Source organism: Rhinopithecus bieti, unplaced genomic scaffold, assembly GCF_001698545.2.
Source record: "Rhinopithecus bieti isolate Rb0 unplaced genomic scaffold, ASM169854v2 scaffold_3043, whole genome shotgun sequence".
Lineage (NCBI taxonomy): Eukaryota > Metazoa > Chordata > Mammalia > Primates > Cercopithecidae > Rhinopithecus > Rhinopithecus bieti.
This window is the reverse complement of record NW_016804580.1, coordinates 4,494,512-4,521,386: the sequence shown is the minus strand read 5'-3', so window position 1 is coordinate 4,521,386 and position 26,875 is coordinate 4,494,512. Positions and strand designations below refer to the sequence as shown.

Below are 26,875 nucleotides of genomic sequence, written 5' to 3'. Positions count from 1 at the left end.
GCTAATTTTTTTTTTTTTTTTTTTTTTTTTTTTTTTGTAGAGACGGGGTTTCCCTGTGTTGCCCAGGCTGGTCTTGAGCTCCTGGGCTCAGGTGATCCACCTGGCTCGGCCTCCCAAAGTGCTGGGATTACAGGCATGAGTCACCGTGCCTGGCCACTCTTTTCATCTTTATACTATCCTCCCATACCTAATTCTTCTCCTTAAATTCAACTATCATTTATATGCTGCTGATGCCTAAATTTGTATCTTATGGTTACATTTCTAAGTGAATTTCAGGCTTATATAGAAAAATGTCTACTGACATTTTCATTCAGATGTCAACATTAACATGCTCAAATTAAATTCATTGCTTACCCCCTTTCTCTTCCTGTATTTCCTATTCAATGGCACCATTGTCCACCCAGATAACTTACACCCATGTCCTGGGAACCACCTTCGTCACTTTCCTATGACATAAATCACACATCCAATCAGATATTAACCTATGTAGCTTCTACTTCATTAGTAAATACTTCTCATGTGCATTCTCCTTTTTTATTCCCATTGTCAACTACTACTTTATTTTAGCCTCTGACCACTGCTTCTATGGATTACTAGTATAACCTCCTAACTAGATTTTCTGGCCTCTTACTCTTACTCCGGTCCCTCCTGTTCCCTCAATACTTCAAGGGTCAACTACTAAACATGTAAAACATGTCCCGACACTCCCTTATCAAAATGACACAAATGGTTCCCAAGGTCTCTAGGTTAAAGTTCAAACTCCATTGTCTGGCATAAAAGACTGTGAATGCAGACACCGCACTTATTTTGATACTTTATGGCTGGTGAGGCTGAGAAATAAGCCCACCTTCTCAGCCTCACCAGCCATAGAGTACTATGTATATATCTTTACCCCAGGGAAATCAAATCTGGCAGCTCTTTAGAGTTACCCAATCAGATCTTGATGTTTCATGCTTCTGAACCTCTTTCTATGTCAATCCCTTTCCTGAAATTCTTTTCTTCTATCCCTTTTCTCAGAAATCCTACCCATACTTCAAAACTTGGATCAAGTATGACCTATTCTTGTAATGTTATTTTTGTTTAGATACCTCTTCTCTGTTCTTCTATAGTTTTTCTTGATTCTATCTTTGCACTCTTCACACTATACTTAAATATCAATTTACTTCTCTATGTCATCCCATTAGGCCACTTGCTTCTTTAGGACAGGCGTCAGAGTGTGTAGGTCTTCGCATCTTCATCACCTAACAATGGGTCTGGCACACAATAGTTGAAGAAATGTTTCTCAAGCAAATAAAACCAAGTTGAATCAATTCAGCATCAAAGTTAATTAATGTTTTAGTGACATACATATTTTAGTAGTATAGGGCCATCTCCCATAGTCACTAGACATTTCACGTTTAAAAAAGAATCACTTCACACATGGAGAACACACTGAGAAGGGGCATAAGAAATATTGGGTAACACAAAACCTGTTCCTGGAGCCCCTCATATGTCTCAGATTCCAAAATCTAATGGAATATGGAAGTTTCTTTCCTCCAGTAGAAGTTCCCTGGTCTAGGTTTCTGATAGGAACAGGGCAGGTAGAAAATGAGACAGGAGGCGGGCACGGAAAGGAAAGTAGGTATCCACCAGAGAGAGGTGGTCAAGCATTTTGCTGATGGCAAATGGAAAGTGCATTTAGAGCTACTTTGTGGAAGCCATCCATGTGCATTTCCTAAGAGGCACTCTGCTATATCATCTTGTTCTGTGTTCTATCAGCAGCAAAAACTCTAACTACGCATTCTAGCTACAAATTAACCTACAGTGGAAAAAGTATATCCTGATGTGATTTTCTTTTTCTTTTATTTTCCTATGCTGGACAACAATTTGTCAAGCTATTAGGATGAACAATGAAACTGCAACCTTTCTAGGTCAAAAGTGTTTTGTAAAAATCAGCAATTTCATATGGTTCAACAAAATACAAAATACTAACGATCTTTACTAAAACAAATACATCTGTCAACAGCTTAAATCAGGGGTGTCCAATCTTTTGGCCTCCCTGGGCCACACTGGAAGAAGAATTGTCTTGGATCACATATAAAATACACTGACACCAACAATAGCTGCTGCGGGTTGGACAAGTTTGGCTTAAATGAATTCATTTTCACTTCTGTATTTAACATGATTTAGGAGGTATAATCGATATAATGCTTTTGGATTTCTTTCGTCGGCAGAGTAAGATGCACTTTCTACATGTAGATAGACATAATTTCTTGTTGTCACCAATTAAAATACTGTTTCAGGAGAGCCTGGAGGTATAGGTGAGGACCAATGGACCAATGGGTGGAGTCAGAGTAAAATACGTTATTCTTCTTTTGGTCAAATATCCATTCAACTCTTGATACTTAAAGTGTAGTCTGTGGCTTGGTGGCAACTGCATTATCAATGTGCTTGTAAAAAATGTAATGCAAAGGTTTGGGCTTCATCCCAGAATTACATATCAGAATATGTATTTTAACAAGACTCTCCACCACAGTGATTCTGAAGGTTCTTAATATTTATGCAACATTGAATCAGACCATTTATTATCAACCTAACATTGGAATAATCTGGGAATTAAAAAAATTGGTGCTCTGGTTCCAGCCCTAGAGGTTAATATTTAATTATTTTGGAGAACAGTCTGAGTGTAAAAATTTTATAAGCTGGAATAAAATAACAATTACATCTCAGACTGGAACCAGGTGATGTAAATGTACAGAAAATGTTAAGAGCCACAACTCTAGATAAAAGTTTGGGAGAGAAATCCTAAATTCCAGGGAAATTTCAAATTAACATTGTAAAGTAGAAGAACTTTTCAGTATGATGATACATATACACTTAGAACAGGGTTAGTGCTGTCATGAAAAGTAGTCAAAAAAAGCAAAACATAAAACTAAATGTCAAGATGTTTTACAGTTTTAAAAACAAAAAGTGATAGATATTCAATAGCTTGTCAAAATGAAATAACAGTTTCCCTTTGCTTATAGGACTATGAGCTACACAAAAGAAGTGTATGAAAAAAAGCAAGGAAAAGTAGAAAAAAAATGGGAAAGATACATTGCTTTGATGATTTATGTATGAAAGTCAAAAAATAATTTGACTGAATGATAAATGACTAGACACTTGATCTATCACTACAGACATGGTAATAAAAATATAACCTTAGAAGTATTCCAGGGAAAAGGCAGAATAATGTTCTAACATTTTATCTTGGGATGAAAAAGTCTTATAATATCTTCAGAAATAGGAAGCTGAACACAACAGAAATAGAATTTAGACCAGCCATTCCACAGGACTTCATTCAAAGTGTATCTGTTTCAGTTCTTAGAAATCAATCACCTTGCAGATTTGTACCTCTGAATTAACTTAATCATGATCTTCAAACTGCTTAATGTATCAACTTTGGCATCTCCTTGATGGGGACACCATCCTCTGACTTAATAATGCAGCCTTTCAGAGTTCAGGTTTCATAAAATTCCCAGCAATAAGAAGAAATGATAAAAATGCTATCACCTGTATTAGATATCATGCTTATCTGGAGTGCTGATACTTTAAATATTATCAACAATTAAGAACTTATATTTACATATTTTTTAAGCAACCTTAACTCTATCAAAGAGAAGAACATTTAAATGAACCAAGAGATAATGCAGTTTTCAGTACTTTGATAAATCTCGTTAACCAATTTTGAATAATGAAATCAAATCAGAATTTCAGAGCTTGAAATAATTTTAACATCTGCAGTATAGCAGAGTGGCACAATTCAATTTGCTATACTGAGTTGAATCTGGTTGAAGACTTTAGTCTTCAATTAAAAATTGTGCCATTGATTCAACTTGCAAACCTCTTCTCAGCCCTGGGCATAGCTTTATCCAGTTTGCATCTTGAAGATATTGACATTTCTAATTAGGAAGTGAATGGCACTTGGAAGCAACCTAACCAAATGTCAAAGAAGACATTTAATAGTTGTACCTGCTAAAATATATAGCTAGGTCATTTTTTAAAAAACGTAACTCTTCCAGCAAGCTACTGCTAGAATTTGAAAATCCAAAGAAAATGTGGCTTTAAATGCATATAACCATTACTCAAAGAAATACAGATATTTAAAAAATATAGCTGGGCGCGGTGGCTCATGCCTATAATCCCAGCACTTTGGGGGGCCAAGCAGGGTGGATCACCAGAGGTCAGGAGTCTGAGACCAGCCTGGTCAACATGGCAAAACTCCATCTCTACTAAAAATACAACAATTAGCTGGGCATGGTGGCGTGTGCCTGTAATCCCAGCTACTTGGGAGGCTGAGACAGGTGAATCCCTTGAACCCAAGAGGTGGAGTTTGCAGTGAGCCAAGATCACACCACTGCACTCCAGCCTGCATGACAAAGCGAGACTCTATCTCAAAATACGTACATACATACACACACACACACACACACACACACACATAAATATATATATATATACATTCTAGGATTCTAGGTACCCGTTACAGGTGAATTAAATCCATATTTCTAGAGAAACCAAGAAGGCTTAAAGAACCTTAAATCAGATTTTGAACGTAAACTACAGCCCTGTAGTTTATTACAGCTAATTTACAGTAAATTATTTACAGTAAATTACAGCCCTGTAATTTAGAGGTTACATGCCAAGGATTCTGACAACACTGAAACACACAAGAGAATTAATGCATTGTGATTTTCACAGAAAGGATTAAATGGAAATGAATGCACAATTACACGAGAATAGGAAACTTCACGTTCAAATACTTTAAGTAGAATCAGCTGTTATAGAAAAGGTGCACTACAGTAGGTATAAGTAAAATAGCTTATTGTGGCATTTCCCTTGGGAAGGTTGATTGTAAAAGATCTAGACTGGGCACGGTGGCTCACACCTGTATAATCCCAGCACTTTGGGAAACCAAGGCAGGTGGATCACCTGAGGTCAGGAGTTTGAGACCAGCCTGACAACATAGTGGAAACCCTGTCTCCACTAAAACTACAAAATTAGCCGGGTGTGGTGGCACACACCTGTAGTCCCAGCTACTCAGGAGGCTGAGGCAGGAGAATCGCTTGAACCCAGGAAGCAGAGGTTGCAGTGAGCTGAGATCATGTCACTGTACTCCAGCCAGGAGACAGTGTGAGACTCCATCTCAAAAAAAAAAAAAAAAAAATCAATTCTGTGAAAGAGACGGACCATGATGTTGTTAAAGACTTGGAATTTGCATCAAGGCTAAATAGAATCACATCCCAGCTCTGCCATGTGCTAGCTAGATAACGTAACATTTTTGTACCTCTGTTTCCTTGTCTATAAAGCATAAGTAATAATAGACCAAGTCAGGGGTGTTGTGTGAAGTAAAAAGATATAGCGTTTAGAATGGTGCCTGGAACATAGCAACCATTCAATTCAATAAACATTCTTCCTCTCTCCTCTTCTTCTGCTACTTTTTCTTCCTTTCTGTTTCCTCTCCCTTCTCCTCTTATTCCTCCTCTTCTGTTTTTCACATAAACAAGAGAAAGATAAGCTGTTTGATTATAACTACCTATTACTCTAAACTTAATATTACACATGTAACTAGCAATATTTCAGTTGGAGATAAAATGATGTCTTTACATAAGATCTTCTTTTTAATTTTTCTATTTAACTTTTTTTTATGGACAGGGTCTTGCTATGTGGCCCAGTTTGGCCTTGAACTCCTGGGTTCAAGCAATCCTCCTGCCTCAGTCTCCTGAGTAGCTGGGACTTCATTGGATCATCTGCATTTTTAGAACCAGCCATTTCAATGGTCAATCAAAGCTCTATCTTACTAAAGAGACCTGAATGTATTAGGTATCTTTCTCTTTGTTTCAATTTTTTTCATGTTCCTTTTTCCAAATTATTTAGAGAGCTTAGAATTTCTACTCAACCCTAAAGACTAATAAAACTTCTCCAATCAAACAACTATTCTGAAACTTTAAGAGGCTCTAACTGGACCTAATATAAATGTATCAGGAAACTCACTGCACAATTGAAGATTCATCAAGAGTGACTTAGCAGATTGTAACTCAGTCTGGGTCTTCTCAATGAGAAACCCTGTTGTGTGACTTAGGTGTCCAGCTGCTCAGAAGTATTAATGCTTTCATATCAAAGATGAAAGAAAAATCTTCTGGAAACTGAATGTATAATCATGTCAGCAGTGGATCCCACTAAGAAAATCAACTATTTTAACCCATGGAAATGACCCAGAAACACTCAGAGAAAGTAATGCAATAACTAAAAAAGACAGTGTTGGGAAATTCAGTCATTTCTTTCTAGCTACTTACTGACTACTTTGAAAAATGGCATCCTTTTTTCAGAAAAGTACAGGCCCCTCAATAAAATGCTTTTAAGAACAGTCAATTAGTCACCAAAAGTAACTATGTGAGATGACAGACCTGTCAATCTGCTTTATTACTGTAACATGGTATTTTTTATACATAGTCCCATAAATTCATGTTGTAAACCTCAAATATACATAACAAAACTTAATTTAAAAAACAACGGCCCAATTAAATAAATTAAATCAAGAAATCAAATGTGCTAAAGTTCTTTGCAACAACACAGATAAATATACAAAATGTATTAGTTTGCATGTTTTTAAAAATCAACCTCAGTAAATGTTAGAAAACATTAAAATAGGCACACTTATTCATTATTACCTCAGTCTTGCAGAAATGTTTATTCAATTGAAGTGGAAGGACAATACTGAATTGTTTTCAATATGCTTAATTAAATAATGAAGTTAGATTTAAATTGGTAATCCTTCCTGCATCTCCACATTCCATAAAATAAAAAACAATAGCACACTAACTTAGTAAGGATGCTATAAAAAGCAATGTGTGATTTCCCTTAAGTACCCTTTTGAAGAACCATTTATCTTAATACTAGTCAGGCTGGTCTGTTCTAACTGCACTTGAATGTTTTTAGGAAAAGTGCTCTGTTAACAACCATAGACATAAAAAGAGTTTGAAGTCTAATTGTGATATTTTGGAATTCTCATGACCACCTGCTGCATATCAATTATGTAAATATCATCTGAGAATCTGACAGTTGATTCTCTAGTATACCAAAAATCCTATGCTTAAATCGCAGGATTTACTTAACAATTGCTTGGCATCATAAGGCACTGCTTTAAGAAAATCTTCGAAGTTTTATGATTCTTCGATGGCTCAAACAAAACTAAGTATTTTCATTGGGATAATTGGTAATGTTCTAGAAAACTGTTTATCACAGTATATTCCACAAAAACATGAAGTCCATGACATACTATTCATTAAAAAATGTTGTTTGGGCATGGTGACTCACGTTTGTAATCGCAGCACTTTGGCAGATCGAGGTGGGCGGATCACCTGAGGTCAGGAGTTGAAGACCAGCCTGTCCAACATGGTGAAACCCTGTCTCTATTAAAAATACAAAAAATTGGCCGGGCGCGGTGGNCATTAAGATTTAAATGTAACAAGTAAAAGAGAAGTCTCTTGGGGACTCTTCCCCCCATTCCATTAACTTTATACCACATCTCTTCCCTCAAAATGAGGTAACCCCAACATAGGGTTTATGTCTACATGCTACTAACATCCTCCTCTGGGCAGTTCTGAATTGAAGGATTGCTAAAGTCCCTTTATGCCCTAAGATTTTAATATATTTCTAGCTAGTATATATTTCGCAGATGGTCATTTCCAAAACTATCCACTTACTGCATTAATACAATGATGAATAATAAATGAATGAAATAAAACACTACAAAATGATGCAAGACAGTAGAAAATTGATACAATAATGGTATTTATGAAGAGGCTAACTGGTCTCTCTTTCAGATGGATTGATATAAACTCTAAAGACATACAGAGATATAAACAATGTCCTAAAAAGGCATAGAAGTACTAGCTGTTTGGACAAACGGAGGCAAGATGGCGCAGTTCCGGGTTCTTCACCGTCAACTTTCCCACGCCCGGGAAAGGCACGGGTCGACTGCGCAGGCGCAACCCGACCTCCGTCAGAGAAAAACCGGAACCCGCCTAGCCACGCCTACCGCCCGCCCCTGACCCGCCTATGTCCCGCCCACTGCCCGCCCACTCCCAGGCCCAGGACATAAAAGCCGCTCCCGGAGGGCGCGCTGGGCGCACTTCCTCAGCCCTCACTCCTGTTGGGACTGTAGGAACTGCAGCCCGAGAGCTCCACCGGGTGACTCCCCCGGCCTCCCCTGCCGGAGACCGACGGACCTCACCCCTCCCCCACACCTTCTTTCCTGAAGCTGGGGGACCAAAAATAAATGTGCAGTTTTGCTCCTAGCCTTGCCTACTCTCTGGTCATTTAATACTCGCCCTGGTTTCCTAGAAAGCAAATCAGCTTCCTAGAAAGCAAATCACTAGCTACTTAACCTAATCTGAGGGATTTTGAAACTATTCTCTACCATTATAAGAAAAACATGCCTAACGTGTACACATTGGATTTTGACTTACTCAAGAAATTGTCTAGGGCTTTAAAGGCAAAACCATGCCTAGATCAATGTCAAAACGGGCTCGCACTTACATAAAAGATGCTACCAAGAAGAGGACACCCTTTTCCTGAGCTGAATAAAAAATTACTAATGAAAATCTCTTTTATTAAGACCCAGCAAACATGAGCCAACATAGTTTGAAAGGAAAAAGATCTATTTCTAAAAACATAGTCAATGTCTTTCACAATACTGTTTCAGTAAAACTTTTTTCCCTCAAATTTTCAAGTACCATTATAGATATTTCTGAATTGTCTTGGAAAACCTTTAAGTATGTTACCAACGAGGTATTCTTTCAAATATCTAAGTTTTATTCTTTACTTCATAGAGCTGACAAAAACACCTAGGACAATATGTTTTCATACTTGCTCTATTTCTAATTTTATGCATAGAAGCTGCTGAAGAAGCAGACAATTTAGCAAAACACAATTGAACCCAATACCTGTAGCTGTGTAGATAACTACACACCACTATAATACAGCAAGGACTAGACCAACAAAGAATAGCAAGATGTGTAGTTGAATTTTCCACTTTATCATTGGGAATCGGTGTCACATAGCTTTATAGACAAACACAAGGACAAGGATTTCATTTCACTTTGAAGCCAACCCACTGACTCCTTCCCATGTTAAATACCAACAGAGAATAAAACACAACCTCACCTTTTATTTAGAAGTCCATATGGCCTTTCTTATATTAAAATAAATGAAATGAATTCATATTTTAAAAATGGTTATGAAAGAAAAGTATCAATTCCTACCTCCATTATCTTTTAGATGTAGTGCTATCTTGGTATCATCTGGAAGAGAAATTCAAAGTTATTATAACAGAAAAAGATTTCAAAGGAGCATAAATCTCATGACTAGTAATTGTCTGCTAACTGCTTTGATTGGAACATGACTGGATTTTCATAATTTATTGAGGTAATTTCTAGTACAATGAGAGGAAGTCCTTGCTTTACATGATGTAGTTCTAAAATTTCCTACAGAGATTGTAATGTCAAGATTTTGGTAACATCTTGAATGATTCTTAAGTTCTACAAGAAAAGTAAGCATTATAATTAAAACTTAAAATACAACTATTTTTAATTCTCTAAAATCACTTATTGTCATTAGAACCTATAGTTATGACCTTATTTATTCATTTTTAAAAATCAAGATCAAGGAAAATCCAAATTAATTGTGATAGTTAAGATTTGTCAATATTTACAAATTTAAATCCAAAAGTTAAATGTTTATCCATTGCTAGAAAAGATGACCAAAATTTTATATAAAGAGATCTTATCCTGACTGAACAAAATGTAGGATATGCTTTTTTATTTTACTGGTTATAGTTCACTCTAAAGGGTAGGGTTTAAATTATAGGAATATTTTCATGGGCTTTAATATACTAATCCAAAATAATGTGGATTAAAAGATAATGTTGCTTTTAAAAGCAGCAAAATGCACTTAGTGGCTGCTCTCCACCTCACTTTATTCTAGTTCACCTTATAATATCAAATTAAATTCCAATTAAAAGAAAAGTTTCATATTATTTAATTTAATTTTTTATTCAAGCCAAAGAAAGTGAGGCTTATAATAATAAACAAGTAAGACCCATTTATCCCCTCAAACCTGATTCGTGGCCACTCTTACATTTCTGCCCACTCCCTCCTGGGGTATCATTCAGAACAGAAAATTAACGTATGTTGGGTAATACACTTTCTTCCTCCTGAGCTGTGCCCAAGCATTAACACTCTCTAGTATTTCTGCCTTCCCTAGAAGACGAAATAGTTGTTTTCAAGGACAATTTCTATGGCACATACAGTGTTTCTGTGTAGGTTATAGACCAATATATTTTATTGACTGCATTCTGGAAAACATTAGAATTACATATGAATAGAATTATCTATTGTTCAGAATCCAGAATCAATGGGCTTGCCTTTCTAACCTGTGATTGTGAAGTTGGATTTGCTTACTACAAAATTTAGCCAGACAGGAAGAAGTCTGTATTTCTTTTCTAGGAAGGAGAGGACAAGAAGCCAGAATCAATGGTAAAAGGTATGCTTTAAATAAAAGGCACAGTGCATTAAAAGTATCCCAGCATTTACTTTTAGTTCACAATAATTTTGTCTTTTCCCCTTTGGATATCCCTTAAAATCCAGTTTGCCAAAGAAAACTTTAGAGAGATCTAGAGAGTAGGAGCTATTGCAGTACATGTCAACACAGTGATTTTCCTTCCTTCCTTTGGGGAAAAAAAAGAAAACAAGCAAACTATCTCTTGGGTACCTTCTGTAGGGAGGCTGGTGGGAAACTGAGAGGTCACTGCTCTTCTGGTGGTAGTTAGGACCCTGAACTGGGTGGTTGTCGCTCCTACGGTTGTGGTGGTTCGAGAAGTTTCCACTGGTTCTGTGTTCTCACACATCTTCTCTTTTGACTAGTAAGAGAAATGAAAAGGAAAACAAATTGAATGACCGTAAATCTATTTTAGAACTTACATCAAAGAAGCTGGGCTATAAGGCACAAAAGCCTCTCACATCAAGACAAGGAATACATTACTTTTGCACAAGGCTATATTAATGATTCTGCTAATTTATGAAGTTTATAAAATAGGAAAGAAAAAAGGATGGATGTAACAAGGCTTTTCCCTTTTAGATATTTAGGTTTCATCATTTACTGCTGTTAAGCTTTCATATTACTGTTTACCTTGCCCTAAATTTTATATTGGTATATTTATGAAAGACCCACTGTTAAAAGGGAAAATTTATACCAGAAGAAAAAAATGTGCATAAAGATAAGGTTTAAAACATACTCAGGTTTGTGGAGAAAAGTGCATTCCTTTCATATCAAACCAAAATGCTAAATCCGAAATATTTGCTAACTTCCCCACACTACTTCACTGTTTCAAAATCATCTGTCACAAGTTGAATGAATGTTTAAGATTTTGTTTTGCTTTATAAAATATTCAAAGCCACATAAGAAAAGGATTGAACAGAACTCATGTAATCACTCAGCCTATCTTCTTCCTAGCAGAGTTATATTGAAAACATCAGGAAATGGGACATACTGAATTTTAATTTTAATTTGTGAAAATAAATCCCACAACCTGCACTGGTAACAACCTCCAACATCCAAACTTTTATAGCTTAGAAGTTGGTATTTCTATCCACCTTTTGTGCCTCAATGGACCCCTCTCTCGGGTGGGCCTTGAGTAGAGAAAATAACTATTCTGGACATGAGTAGTTCTCACCCCACATTTAAAATTATTGTTAAATAAATATCATTCTTAAACTTCTCTCATCGTTAGTGGAGCGCTAGGCGCCTTTCCCTTTGTTAATGAAGACATCCTGAGACAGTCTCCTTTTCATTAATAGGATGTGAAACAGGTTTATTCTCCACTTCAAGTCCAAACATACTAGGTTCTCATTCAATTCCCCAAATTCCAGTTCCTGGGCCTCATTTAATTCTCCAAATTCCAGTTCCTGCACCTCTGAGCCCCATTAATCTAATTATTTCCTTTCAGATACCACTTTAGATGTCATCCCCACACCCTGGACCATATCTGTAGTGGAAAATGTTTGAGATCTGAAATCATAAGCTCAGTTATCCTTTTCAGTCTATCCCTGTACCTGTGAACTCCAATTCTTCTTATTCTTTGACTACTTAGAAAGCCTAGCAAAATGATTCTGTTTTTTTCCGTTTCTTTTCCCCCCATTACTTCAACCTCTCATTTCAACAGCTTCAAGCACCTTGCTTTTTTTTTTTTTTTTTTTTTTTTTTTTTTTTTTTTAGTTTTTTTCTACAACACCTTTAAAGACGATCCCCAGTATAGTAAAAGATCCCTGTCTGCTCCAAAGCCAGGCACAGCTGGAGAATAATCACACAGACCCGCCATGGGGGCTCCACAAACTCATCTCCTGCATCCTCAGCAGGGCTGTGCATACCACTTGGCACAACAGACCTGCTGTGTCTTGCTAATTACCTCTCCCATTATGCTCAGTATGAATTTCAAACTCTCTCCACTTTACCTAAAACTGCAATCCCATCATGATTCTCCCAGTTTTATTCCTTGGGCTCACCTTTCATTTCCTTGATAAAGAGACATGATCAGCAAGATTTCTTTAAATTTCTTCATGAATCAGCATACTTATTTGACTCTGGGCTGATCTATTCTTTCCTTCTTTGATAATGGATGGGGACCTTTCCCTATAGCCTTTCTTTCAACCTATGTCCTAGCTCAACTCAGCCCACCTTCACAGGTATTGTGAATTTGCTTATGTGATCATAGTCCTTTCTCTACAATATTTGCTACCTCTAATTCTCTGCTGGCTCCTTACCAACAGCACTTAAAGGTACGCAAGCATATCTAATCTTATTTTGCAAACCCAGTCCTCCCTGTTCTCCCCAATGCATCCTGATATTATACTGCTTTCCTTCCTTTCATAGACAGTCATATTTGCAGAGAGATCAGTCTGCCTTGGTCTTCTCAGACTCCCAGCTTCCCCATTTATAACAATATTGCTCTTACAAATCCAACTGAGTTGAAATTTCTCATACCAATGTTTCTAAATATCTTCTTAGCTAAATATCCAACATCTTCCATGGTGTCCTACTGACACCTCATTAGTCTATGGTGGAGATGTCCACTCCCTTGTCTTGGGTTTCTGTGACACACACTCTCCCCAATGTTCTGACACCTCCCTCACAACTCCATCTCGATTTCTTTTTATTTATGTCCATCCCTTAAGTGTTGGGGTGGTTCTTATTTATGGATCATTCTTGATCTGCCACTTCATTCTATGCATTATCTTTTGCAATCTCCTCTACACCCATGACTGCAATGAACATCTTTATGTTGATTATTCAAAAATCTATATTTCCAGTCCACATTCCTCTTCCGGATTTCAGGCCCAAAAAGTCATCTATTGACCAGGTGTATGCATGTGAATGTCACATACATCTCAAACTCAAGGAGTATAGAATGGAACTTGCCAGATATTACTCTCTCCTTGTGTTTCTATTGTCAATGAACAGGACCTAGTATTCAGTAAACAGGTTCCCATGTTCAATAAACACCCTAATGTTTCAGTGAAATCCCGGACTCAGATTGCTTTTAGACAGTAATTGCAGACTAAGGAACGAAATAGCCCTCCTATTACAAAACAAATAAATTCTGAATAAAACTTGAATTTTAAAGCATCAGGATTTGCAGGAGGTAAAGAATATCGCAACGGTGCCTTTCCATTGTTTATTCCCCTCCCCACTAAAAAAAAAAATAATAATAATAATAAAACAAAGCAAAAGCGATGTGCTATAAAGACAGTAGGAGCTGTATACATTAAGGGAAGTAAAAAAGCAAAATTTGCCCTGAGGAAAAAAAGCCAAAATCAATATCACTCTAAAGAGAACAAGCCTTGCAACAGCAGTAGACAGGAGATAAATCTGAACTTCTCCTCCTCATATTAGGGCAGAGACTTATGGTAACCCGAAAATCCTAAGGATCCCATCATCAAATCCTCTTTGGTGGAAAACATTACCTATTTAGATCTTAGAATAGGATCAGACAAATATGCACTAAAAAAGAAAAAAAAAATAGCTGTCTGACAAAGACTCAGCAAAAACAATGACCATACTATTTAGATCACCAAAACTTTAGATAATGGGATTATCCAATATGGAACATATAAAAATCATACATGGAATCTTTAAAATCATAAAAGATAAAATTGAGAAATGAACTGTTCAAATGAAACTATAAAATACTTGGCAGATGTAATAAGTGTCAAATTTAAAGTTTAGATATGAAAAACGTATTTGTTGGAATTTCTACTTCAGTGAGTAGATTACATAGAATATTAAACAAGATGAAGGGAGAATTAATAAACCGGTAAATATATCTGAAGAAATTGTCCCAAATACAGCACAGAGTAATAAGGAAACAGATTACATATAATGGATGTTTAAAAATAAGAGGAAAAGATGAAAACGTCAAGCTTTCAAAGAAGTCAGAAGGTGAAAATAAAGAGCATGGAGAAGTATAGCTGAACAGCACATTTATCAAGCTTGACACCCAGCCAACAAGAAAACACACATTTTTCTTGAACACACATAGACCCTTTGTACAAAATGCCCATGTACTAGTTCATGAAAAATTTCCAATCAGCTTTAAAGATCATAACATGTTCTCTGATGATGACTCAATTAGTTTAGAAGTCAATAGTAAAAAAGGTAAATTGTAAAAGCTTCCATAATTAGGAAATGTGATATAATTCATAATTTAGTGTATTTCCAATAAAATGTTAATAAGATGTATTGACTGATGGATTACAGATCTTGATAAGGTGAGTCTAAAATTTATATGAAGGACAAAAGCCCTTTTACCCAAAATACTTGTGAGGAAGAAAAAGTAAGGAGATTTGTCCTGTATATAGTGAGATTTCTTATAAAGCAATACTAATTAATTCAGTGGGACACTGATCTAGCTGTTGACAGAGCTTCAGAAGAGGAGGGCCCAGAAAGTATATGTAAAATAAGTGACTTTGCAAGATATTGCCAAAAGAAAGGATTAATTAACAAATAGTGCTTGAAATCTGGCTATCCATCAGGGAAAGAAAACCCACAAAACTGAATCTCTATCTTATATAACACATAAAAACCAATTCCAAATGGAATAGATTTTGATGTGTAAGACAAAGCTTTAAAACATTCAGAAAAAATATATAGAAATAACACCTAGATGAAATTTGGTAGGAAAATTCTTTTAAAACAAAATGCACAGGCATATAAAACTTATAAAAATAAAAGATTGATACATTTGACAGATTAAATTGATAAAGTTAGTGAAATAAAATCATAGAGAAAATGAAAAGATAAACCAAATTTGGGAGAAAAATATATATGTCTGAATTACATTCTCAATCTTTACACATATACAGATATTCATTTTTTAACATTTTATATTGAGATAACTGATTATAATGAAGCAAAATGATTGTCTCAAAACACCAACATGTTTGTCATTTCTTTTGACTATATTAATTAGATAAGTGAGGAGTGGATACGTACACTGCTGTCATTTCTAAATGAATGTAAAGGTTGATTAAAGCTACATCATTTAGAGTTCAAGAATTTTTAAAAAAGTGTATTGCTCAAGATCTTTATGAGACATGCCCCCCGAAAATGAATTTAAAAAGCCTCTAAGTAACCATTGAACGAATAGTTTTTAAAACAGCATTTCAGCATGACTTGCTTTGCTAAATAAAAAACTTTTGTAATTGTTAGCAGTTTCAATTCGAAATTCATACCGCAAAACTTAATGAAGTCAGAAGAAGTAAAAACTTTTCTTCACAAACTTTACAGGATAACTTTATATGATCTGGAGATGATAGTGTAAATGCAATTCACTGCAAAGTTTTTAAACGGGTTAAAACTGTCTGTTATCCAATTGCTTAAATGAGTTCACTGCACTCTCGTCTCCATCATGTTTCCTTCAGAGTTAACATTATACCATTTCTCTATGCCAACTCATGTTTTTCAATTTCTCATTTATTACAGCACACCAATTTGCTGCAGTCTTCCACCCTCCACAATACCACTGGTCTTGCTGTTTGAGTTACAAAGAGAAACAATGGATTTGTACTTCCTAGAGAAATAGCAAGCATTTAAGAGAACTGCTCTTTGCTCATACAGATTCCAATCCTGGCTCTACTATTCCCTAGCCACTTACCTGACTCTCCAAGAACCCGCACTCCACCCTTCCCCACAAGCTCTCCTCACTCCTCCCCTTTCTCTCCTTGGTAATATGAGGGTAGTGACAGTGCAGGCACTGTTTTTCATAGAATGAATATGAGAATGAAATGAGATAATACATAAAAATAGTTAAGCCCAATGTCTGCATATATTACAGGTTGTAGCAAGTTGCTACAATGTAATGAAAATGGTATCTAATTTAACAAAAATAGCCAGCAGTTACTGAACCCCTAATATGTGCAGACATCGGGCTTATAGAAGGATCCTTCTCCTTTCATTAAGTTTTAGGGCATGAATTTTGAATACAAATTATTAACAGTTATAAACACATATATAGGACAGCTTGGTCCAGGATTCTGTCACAATAAAGCATGTGTACCTCTTCAGGGCATCCACTGTCCACCCAGTCCTGCCGATGACGATCAAATCCACTGGAACATCTTCAAAGAAGACCACATTGCAGTTCAGAAAAGGAAGGATAGGGTGCAGGGTGGTGGACAGAAATTAAAAGAAAAAGATTAGTAGGTAGTTCATTCTCACATTTTCAGTTTAGCAGAACATTAACTCTTCTATAGAACTTGCAACTAGAGAAGCAGTGAAACATTTAGAGGCTTGCTAAGTAATCACTCTCTCCTTACTTAGACTGTCACTGTTAGGATCACACATGACAACCAAATCACTGTTAAAGCAAACTGCCCTGTACGGAATACCTAGATCCCTGCACAAAGGTAAGACCAATTGCAATTCTATGAAGTGGATTTTCTTTTACCTTGTACTTTTTTTCTCATCATTAAAACAAATAAATACAGACTTTGTTTTTTTTTTTTTTGCAAATATTGTATTTCATGATTGCAGGTTCATTCATTCGTTCATTTCACTCATTCATTGAAGACCCACCATCACACAAACTCTTTCTCTTTTGTGCAGTAAAATGTTAACTTGGCAGTTGTGGGGTTTTCAGACCCTGCATGTTCCAAAGACAAAACTGGCCCTTGACCTGCTCTTGAGAAGTAACCTCTGAACTCCTGGACTACCCTGCCTAGTAAGAGTGTCTACCTTGGGTCTTGTGCCATGAAGATAGTTTATGCTGACAATTTGATTTACTGTGAATATCTGACTTCATTTACTTGGGACCCTGGGCCATGCTGTAACAGTTTGACCCTTGGGAGAGCTGAAGACTGGAAGATAAGATTAGTCACAAGGGCATTCTATCCCAATGAATGGACCTTTAATAAAAACCCTGGAGACCAAGCTTGGGTGAGCTTCCTTGATTAGCAATACTTGTTGTGTATTATTGCACACTGTCATTGGGGAAACTAAGTACTATCTGTGTAATTCCACTGGGAGAAGACAACTGGCAACTTGTACTGGTCTCTCCTGGATTCTGCCCTATGTGCATTTCACCTTTGCTGATTTTAACTCATCTCCTTTTCCTGTGGCAACCTTGAGTATAACAGCTTTTCTGAGTTCTATGAGTCTGTCTAGTGAACCATGGAACCCGAGTATCTTCTTGGGGACACCCAATTGCACTAGAAATAGGTCAGGTCTAAAAGATCTAATTTAACAAGCATCATGTTAATTAGACTGTGTTCACTCATACTGTCTTCCTTGACTGGAATAATTTTCTGTCTTCCCTACGTACTCTTACACAGCCCAGTCATTTTCTAAGACCCAGAAATTACTATCCAGAGCACATTCTGACAAAGCATTGCTACTACTGTCATTCCTTTCAGGAGGTTTCAGTTATCCATGGTTAACTATGGTCTGAAAATAGGTGAGTACAGTACAATAACATTTTAAGAGGGAAAGGAAAAGATCACATTCATATAACTTTTGTTACACTCTATTGTTATAATTGTTGTATTTCATTACTAGTTGTTAATTTCCATGGTGTCTAATTTGTAAGTTAAACTTTATCATAGGTATGTATATACAGGAGAAAACATAGTATATATAGGGTTTGGTATTATCCTTGATTTCAGGTATCCACTAAAGGTCTTGGAGAAGGGGGGCTACTGTATTGCTGTGAATACATCTTACTTTAATTTTTTTCCTCCTTTATGTAAAAATCTCATGTACTTATGTCTTAATTATCAAATTTAATTGAGAATGTTTGAAAGCTAGGGTCTTATATTGATTATATTATCCACTCTATCTGATACATAATATCTTTTTCAGATGAGAAATTCAAACTACTTTTGCCAGTTCATTGAAATTAAAGATACACATTGCCTCTGAATGTTGACATATAAACATACATGATACACTTTGGCTGTGTCCCCACACAAATCTCATCTTGAATTGTAGCTCTCATAATTTCCCTGTGTTGTGGGAGGGACCCAGTGGGAGATAATCAAATCAGGGGCGCAGTTTCCCCCATACTATTCTCATGGTGGTGAATGAGTCTCACAAGATCTGATGGTTTTATACAGGGTTTCCCCTTTTGCTTGGTTCTCAATCTGTCTTGTCTGCACCATGTAAGACGTGCCTTTTGCCTTCCACCATGATTGTGAGGCCTCCCCAGCCATGGGAAACTGTGAGTCCATTAAATGTCTTTCTCTTTATAAAGTACCCAGTCTAAGGTATGTCTTTATCAGCGGGGTAAAAAATGGACTAATACAATATAGCTACATATAATATGTAAAAATCCATGTTAATGATGTTACTCTAAATAGATACTCAAATATTTTTCAAAATAAATGGAAACTGTTCAACTCTGACCTTATGTTTTCTTACAGTGCTCACAGCGTTACTCTGCAATCTTTCTTTTTTTTAATTATTTTTAACTTGTTTTGCAGTGAGTCCACATGATAGCTCTTTCTAAGAATCCTTGCCAGAGATTATGCACCATGGGATGAACAAGCATAATTTAATTCAAGTGGAATGTGAAAACAACCCTCCTGTCAACACAGAAGACTGTCTCTCTCATTCTCTCAGGGCATGGTCCATTGAAGTTAAGCTATTTTATGCCTACCATCTGTGTTGAACAAGCTTAAATGTGGAGTAAACATTAGTGTGGGATTTGGCATCCTAAATTTGAGAATCCCCAGTTGGTGAAGGCCATCTCTGGTTACCCAATGAGATTTTGACGTGTGGTGTCTATTTAATTCCAGATGAATTACATGAGTGCTCCCTCCTATATTTTCCTTTCAAGTTTGTTTAAACATTGAAGAATGTACTGACATTCTGTTTTGGAAGATGGGGATGTATCAATTTTCTTCAGAAAAAAAAATTTTCTTGGGAGCCACCTGACCATATCCATAAGTAATTCAATGGAACAGATCGTTCCTAAAACATGGTTCGTTTTCACTTACTTTGTTTCAAATGTATCCCAAGTCAATGGGACGTGTGAAATGTTACGTTATATTTTAACAAGACAGTGTCAAATCTTAAATGTGCATATCAACTGAAATTTTACCTTGGAATAATTAGTCCTTTAAATTATTAAATTACTCCCAGGGAAAAGTGCAGAAATGCACTTTGCTTGATTTATTAAATAATCCCCCAGTTATGTTGTATGAAATTAGGTTTTACTGAAAATATAAATCAATTAATTCATCATTTATTTATTGACAAAAATTTCTTATTAATTGAAATTTACTGAGGGCTAGAATGGAAAGGACTGAGAATGACAAAACAAGTGAAATTTGGTTTGAAAAGCTCATACTTCTTTGCAGCATATAGTGCCTTAAAAATGAATAAAACTGGATCCTGGTATTTTAGCATTTTTTAGAGGCCAGTAATCTAAATAGCATCCCAAAGCAATTATAAGCACAAGAATGTGTGAGTGAGAGAGAGTTGTATAAACCACCAGGAAAAGCCACCTTTACATTATTTCTGAATTCTAAGTAAACCAAAATCACTTTTGAGAACACCTTCCTGTCCCCACAGAGCTGCTGTGTGCTGTGTGTGTGTGTGTGTGTGTGTGTGTGTGTGTTTTAAAGCACAATGACATTAACCATATCACTATCCAGCACATTGTTTTCCACATTTTTAATGGTGATTCACAAAGAGGATCTCCCACAATGGAATTACCTGGGATGCCTGTCCAAATGCAGATTCATAGGTCTAACTGAATAAGATTCTCTGGTAATTGGAAACCAGCAATTTTTATTGTAAATAAACACCTTCAAGGGATTCGTCCCACACTGACCTCCTCTACCATATATTCAGGCCTCTTGCTCACTCCTGTAGCCCATGCTCTACAACCCATTCATACCCTCCTTTTGCTCTAAGCACAGCAAATTGTTTTCCCTTCCCCGAAGGTGCTATGCTCTTTCATGACTCTGCCTCTGAACACACTATTACATATGGCTGGCCTACCCAACTGGCAAACCCAATCCAACTCAACCCCAATCTCCTCCAAGAAGCAGATTCAGCCACCCTTGCTCAGAGACCACCCAAGACCAAGTGCAAATGTCCACTATTATAATACAATTGGTAGCTTTTGAATTTATCTTCCAAAGCTTTCAGGAGAACATGATTAAAAGTGAGGCTTTGGAATCCAATTGTCTGAGTTAGTATTTTGGCTTGGGCACAAAAGGTGTGTGATCTTAGACAAGTTATTTTTCTTTTCCCTTTTTTTTTGAATGATCGCATTGCATATTGACAAATTATAATTGTATATATTTATGAGGTACAGTGTGATATTATGATATATGTATACAATGTGAAATGATTAAATCAAGCTAATTCATATAGCCGTCATCTCAGATACTGCTCTTTTTGTGATGAGAACATTTGAAATTTACCCTGTAAGCAATTTTGAAACATACACTATACTATATATACAATGTAGTCATTATATACAATATGTAATAGATAGGTACAGCGAAAATATACAAATATACAAAAGATACAATATGCTATACTCATTGTGTTGTGCAATATATCTTAAGAAACTTATTCCTTCTGTCTAACTGAAATGAAAATATACAAATATACAAAAGATACAATACGCTATACTCATTGTGTTGTGCAATATATCTCAAGAAACTTATTCCTTCTGTCTGACTGAAACGTTGTACTCTTAAGTTATTTTTCCGTTCTAAGCCTGTTTCCTCATCTGTAAGATGAGGTGGGGGAAGTTATGTAAGGATTAAAAGTTCAGTATTTGTCTAGTAAAGATTAAGTAAGTGTTAGCTGGTTTAATACCTAATCATACCTTTATACCTAATAATAACTTTGGTACATAGTATGCATGCACCAAATCTGACTATCATAGAAAAATGAGTAAATGAGGTTTTCACTTCATAGACAGGATTTGGAAAATGTTTAGGAATTAATTCTATGTACCATATTAATGTGAAATGTGTTTTATAATATAAAGTCCTTTATCATCATATTTACGAATCAATATCATAGAATATTGTGAGAGAAAATCTAACTTGCTCTCACATATGGGCCAAATCTTTATTTAAAATGTACAGAAATTACATGGTTTTGTAAATATTTCTCACATAATTGATTTCAACAAAATGTGAACTCCTAACTACAGTAGGTTTTTAATGTTTTCCTGTCCAAGTTATTCTCTTCTCACCATTATCTGATTCCAAAACAAATTAACAGAGAGCTATAAAGTACTTCAAATTAATTATACTAATTTCCACTCAATTTCAATGGTGTGTTGATTTCAAAGCCCCCAGGAAACATACTAAGAGAATTCCATTAAATAAGGTAGCCTAGAAAACAAACAATATTCTCCCAGCTTGTGGCATGTATCGATTCAAGAGATGAAAGTATAAATCTCATCGTATCTCTAACTTATGTCAGTTTTGTAGAAAGAATTTCAGAAATAGGAATTATTTTGCAAGGGTAATATATTCCTATGTAGAAAATAGAGTAAATGTTAAAATACATACATAAGCAATACATAAGGATTAAAAATGAAGTGCTTGTCTTACTCAGCAATTGAACATGTTTCATTCCACCAGTGAAATGAAACTTCTATGAAGAATTTAGCAAAGAAACTACATAGAATCTTAAGACCCTATTAGAAAATCAGTTTCTAGACCACGGGCCTGCAAACTTTTTTTGTAAAGGACCAGATAGTAAATATTGTAGGATTTGCAGGCTATGTTGTTTCTGTCCCAACTAGTCACCATTGTAGCTTGAAAACAGACACAGATACATGTGTAAACAGATTGGGTATGACTGTGTGCCAATAAAACTTTATAAAACCAGGAAGTAGGTCATATTTTTAATTCACTTACTGTAGTTTGCTTAACTATGTTCTATACGTAAAATAAAGCTCTGTAAAATTAAATCTTAAGATTTTTTTTAAAATCTTTTTTAAAAAAAATCAAGATTTTGGACAAATACTACATTGAATTATCTGGTGGTTTATATGATCCTTGTGGCCTTAGGGTATTTATCGGGGTGTGTTATCTTAATGGAAAAGTCAACTGTGCATTTAGTAAATTTTCTTGCCACATTATGCAAAAGTATAAAAAATGATCCTCCGGCATCAAAGAAGTGGGAAGACGCTTTAAAAAGAAGCATCAGTATTTTAAATGAGATGATAAACAGCAGTGATTATAGCCAATAACATGTTTTATTATGACAAAATAGATAACTGATAGTATGGAGCTATAAGATATGGGAAAATAATTTTCTTTAGAAATACTGAAAAAGTTTAACTGAAAAATGGTCATAAAATTTAAACTGTTAATTATAATTATCCTTATTTCAAATTATAAATTAGTAAAATATCATATCTCATTTCTCATACAGGCATGCTTACTCCTAGTTGGCCTCAGGCATGAAATGGACAAGACCATTTCTAAACACTTTTCTCCTAGAATCAACAATCTTGACCTGAAAATTTTCAGAATTTTCATGCCTGAACTATTTATTATATACTGCTCTGGGAATGATAGATGAATCTATTCATAACCTATTACAGAGACAATATTGTAGGATCACTTATGAAATTTTACATCATTAGAGTATGCAAGAAGGTGGAGTGTGTTTTCTTCTGATAAAAGATCTTGATGCTACTTGTAGCTGAAATCATAATCCAATGTTCATAAGAATAGTTATCTGCACAATACAAGAACTTTGCTTTAGAGATGGGTTTCAAATAGAAAACTGGGATCACATTATCTAATCTCCAGAAAGTGAAGGTTTTCCAAAGTAAGAGCTCAATCTTTCCTCTAGTTTTCTAGAATCTAGAGTGGCCCTAATATGTATGTATTCATAAAGCATAACAACATCAGGGACTTTTATTCTTCTAATTCTGTCATCTCTCTTACACACACACACAATCACATTGGGCCAGGCACGGTGACTCATGCCTGTAATCCCAGCACTTTGGGAAGCCAAGGCAGGAGGATCTCTTGAGCCCAGGAGTTCAAGATCAGCCTGAGTAGCTGAGCAAAACCCTGTCTCTACAAAAAAATAGAAAAATTAGCCGGGCATGGTGGCGCATGCCTGTAGTCTCAGTTACTTGGGAGGCTGAAGTGGAAAGATTGCTTGAATGCAGGAGGTTGAGTGTAGGAGGCTGAGGCTGCAGTGAGCTGTTATCATGCCACTGCAACCCAGCCTGGCCAATAGAGTGAGACTCTATCTCAAAAAAAAAAAAAAAAAGAAAGAAAGAAATTCATATCTTATTTCGCTCTCCTCCAAATAATAGGCAAAAAAGGTATTTCCATTACTTTTGAGTTGTTACCCTATCTTTCACTGATAAAATTTCCAACAAGGAAAATGATTTCTGCAATTGGCTTTGCATGCTGCAGTTCTTCTTCCTGTGAATGTCACTTCTTTATATCTAGTCTGTTTTCAGTTTAGGAGTGTGTAGTATAGGAAAGAGTTGACACTGGGTGAAGCTACAATATTGAGTCTTATCTGGAAATAGGTGAATTTTCTCAGAAATCGTTCTGATTAAAAGCCACTGATGATGTTGGCAAAATGTTCTTAGTTGTGCATGTGCAGGGCTTTACAGGGATGACAAACATATAAAAAGGTAGATGGAAATACAAGTTGAAATTGTGATGCATTAAAACAAAGCCAATTATACAATGGGACAATCCACTAAGCCCAGTTTAGGAAACAGCAACTCTAGCTAGATTATTAGATGCTTTGGTGTTTATTTTATGTCTAAATTTTACAAATTTCTTAAAACACTTAGAATGGGAAAAAATGAAGTATTCATTCATTTGAAAATAGTTAAAAGTTACAGTGTTTGACTCTAAAGACTTGACTGATTTGCTTACAATACTATTCTCACAGTAAAATCCAATTTCTATCTTTGCTACCTGTGAAACTTTTTAAGTGATGCTAGTACATATTGAAATATGCTGGCTAAGGGGGTTTTAAATGGTGCAAGTTTGGCTGTGTATTGACTCACACAGTCATTCTTTACAGAGCATTGTAGCTTCAATAATTTCACAAGTTTAAGCCCCACTTGGTTATTGCGCTTGTTACATTTTTAAAAACCAGCAGTTGCGGAAATAGTGAAATCTGAATTCCTCAGCGACTTTCAGTGTGGTTTCACTTGCATCAGGTGGATGGAAATGCATTGGCAACATAAAGTACGACATTTCTGAAATCTTCAATTAAAATTTCTCCAATATAGAGTCTTTGAACCTCTTAGAAAAAACCATACTAGCAAGTATATTTAATATTGTGTTTGGGTATTTACGTGTATATCTGTGTGTACATATTGAAGCTAAATATTTGTCACAATGTTTCATTTTTTTGTTCCTTTTTTCTAAAGATCCACATAAAGCACAGATATATTTTCTATGTCATTATAATTCATTTAAAATGCTGGTTGTAACCCACTAGGTAAAACGCTGAACTGCAGTGCTCAGTTTGAAAATATTGTCCAATAAATAATTTGAACTCTACATAATACGTGTATGTTAAATAGCATTGGCTGGTTTTAAAAATAACTATTTTGAAGGAAATTTACAAAAAATTCAAAAACAAACTAAAGTAGGTGTATCCTAATGCTAAGATCATGTTAGTGTTACATTCAACCTCAACTTTATTTAATGTATATTTACTTGTACCAATGAATTAATCAATTAATTGGAATCACAACATGTAATAGCTTGCTTTTCCAAGTACATAGTCTAGGCATTTTTCCATATCCATAAATATCCTTTGAGAGGAAACGTTTTAATTGACATATGACAATTTTACACATTTAATGGGGTATGTAGTTATGTTTTAATACATATAATGTATAGGGATTAGATTAGGTTAATTAGAATATCCATCATCTCAAACATTTGTCATTTCTTTGTGTTAGGAACATTCAACTCTATCCTTCTAACTATTTGAAAATGTATATTATTGCTAACTATATTATAATATAGTTATTGTTAAATAGTTATATTGTTATTGTATGTTATTATATATGTTATACTCTTATATGGTTCTATATCATTATAATAGATATAGATAACGTTTTAATAGAACACTAGAACTTACTCCTTCAATCTAGCTATAATATACGTCCTTTAACAACTCTCTCCCTTTTTCCCTCTTTCACCTACTCTTCCCAGCCTCGAATATCCACTGTTCTGCATTTTATTTCCATGAAATCACCTTTTATTTTTGTAAAGCTTCTGTATATGAATGAGAATGTGAGGCATTAAACTTTCTGTTCTGGACTTGAAATCGGTGAAACACTTAACATAATGTCCTCCAGTTCCATTCATGTTACTTTAAATGACAGGATTTCCTTCTTTATAAGGCTGAACAGTATTCTATTGTGTATATATACTACATTTTCTTTATCCACTGATCTGCTGTTGAACAGCTAGGTTAATTCCATATCTTGGCTATTGTGAATAGTGCTGCAATAAACATGGGTGTGGAGATGTCTCTTTAATATGCTGATTTCCCTTCCTTTGCATCAATGTCTAGTAGTGGGATTGCTAGATCATCTGGTAGTTCTATTGTTTTTTGAGGCACCTCCATACTGTTCTCCATAGTGGTTGTACCAGTTTACATGCCCACCAACAGTGTAAAAAAGTTCCCTTTTTTCCATGTCTTCATCAGCAGCATTTGTTACCTTTTATCTTTTTGATGATAGCTAGCCTAATCGGGGTGAGATGATACCTTATTGTGGTTTTGATTTGCATTTCCTTGATGATTAATTATGTTGAGTATTTTTAAAATTGTTTGTTGGCCATTCGTATATCATCTTTTGAGAAATATCAGTTCAGGTAATTTAGCTAGTTTTTAATTAGGTTGTTGGTTTTTTGCTATTCGGATGTTTGAGTTCCTTGCATCTAGATATTAATCTTCTGTCAGATGAATAGTTCATCAATATCTTCTATTTTGTAGGTTTTTTTCACTTTGCTGTTTACCCTGCTGTGGAGAAGCTTTTCCATTTGTTGCAATGCCATTTGTTTATGTTTTTGTTGTTAAGAGGTAATTTTTAATGACAGCATATACCCCATTATATGGAGATAATTTTATGGAGATTTATTCAACCTATATATGAGATTACATACGTCATTTTAAACCTTATAAAATATATAACCTCACCTTTTTTGGATTTATATTAAAATGATATTTCATGTTTTAATTAACATTTCTTATATTACTGGTGAGGTTAAATGTTCATTGACTCTTTGTATTTCTGCATTTTTAAATTGTACAATCACTT

The 26,875-nt window shown here is 35.3% G+C and overlaps 1 protein-coding gene across 1 annotated transcript in view; it reads right to left on the bottom strand.

The window, feature by feature from the left end:
* The window catches only part of PLXDC2 (plexin domain containing 2), a 487,631-nt gene that overhangs the window by 58,182 nt on the left and 402,574 nt on the right, over positions 1-26,875 (bottom strand). The window contains exons 10-12 of the mRNA XM_017869226.1: positions 16,631-16,691; positions 10,792-10,939; positions 9,285-9,323 (exon numbers count right to left, since the gene is read on the bottom strand). Of these exons, the coding sequence (XP_017724715.1) occupies positions 9,285-9,323; positions 10,792-10,939; positions 16,631-16,691 (248 nt within the window). The remainder of the gene's footprint in view (positions 1-9,284; positions 9,324-10,791; positions 10,940-16,630; positions 16,692-26,875) is intronic.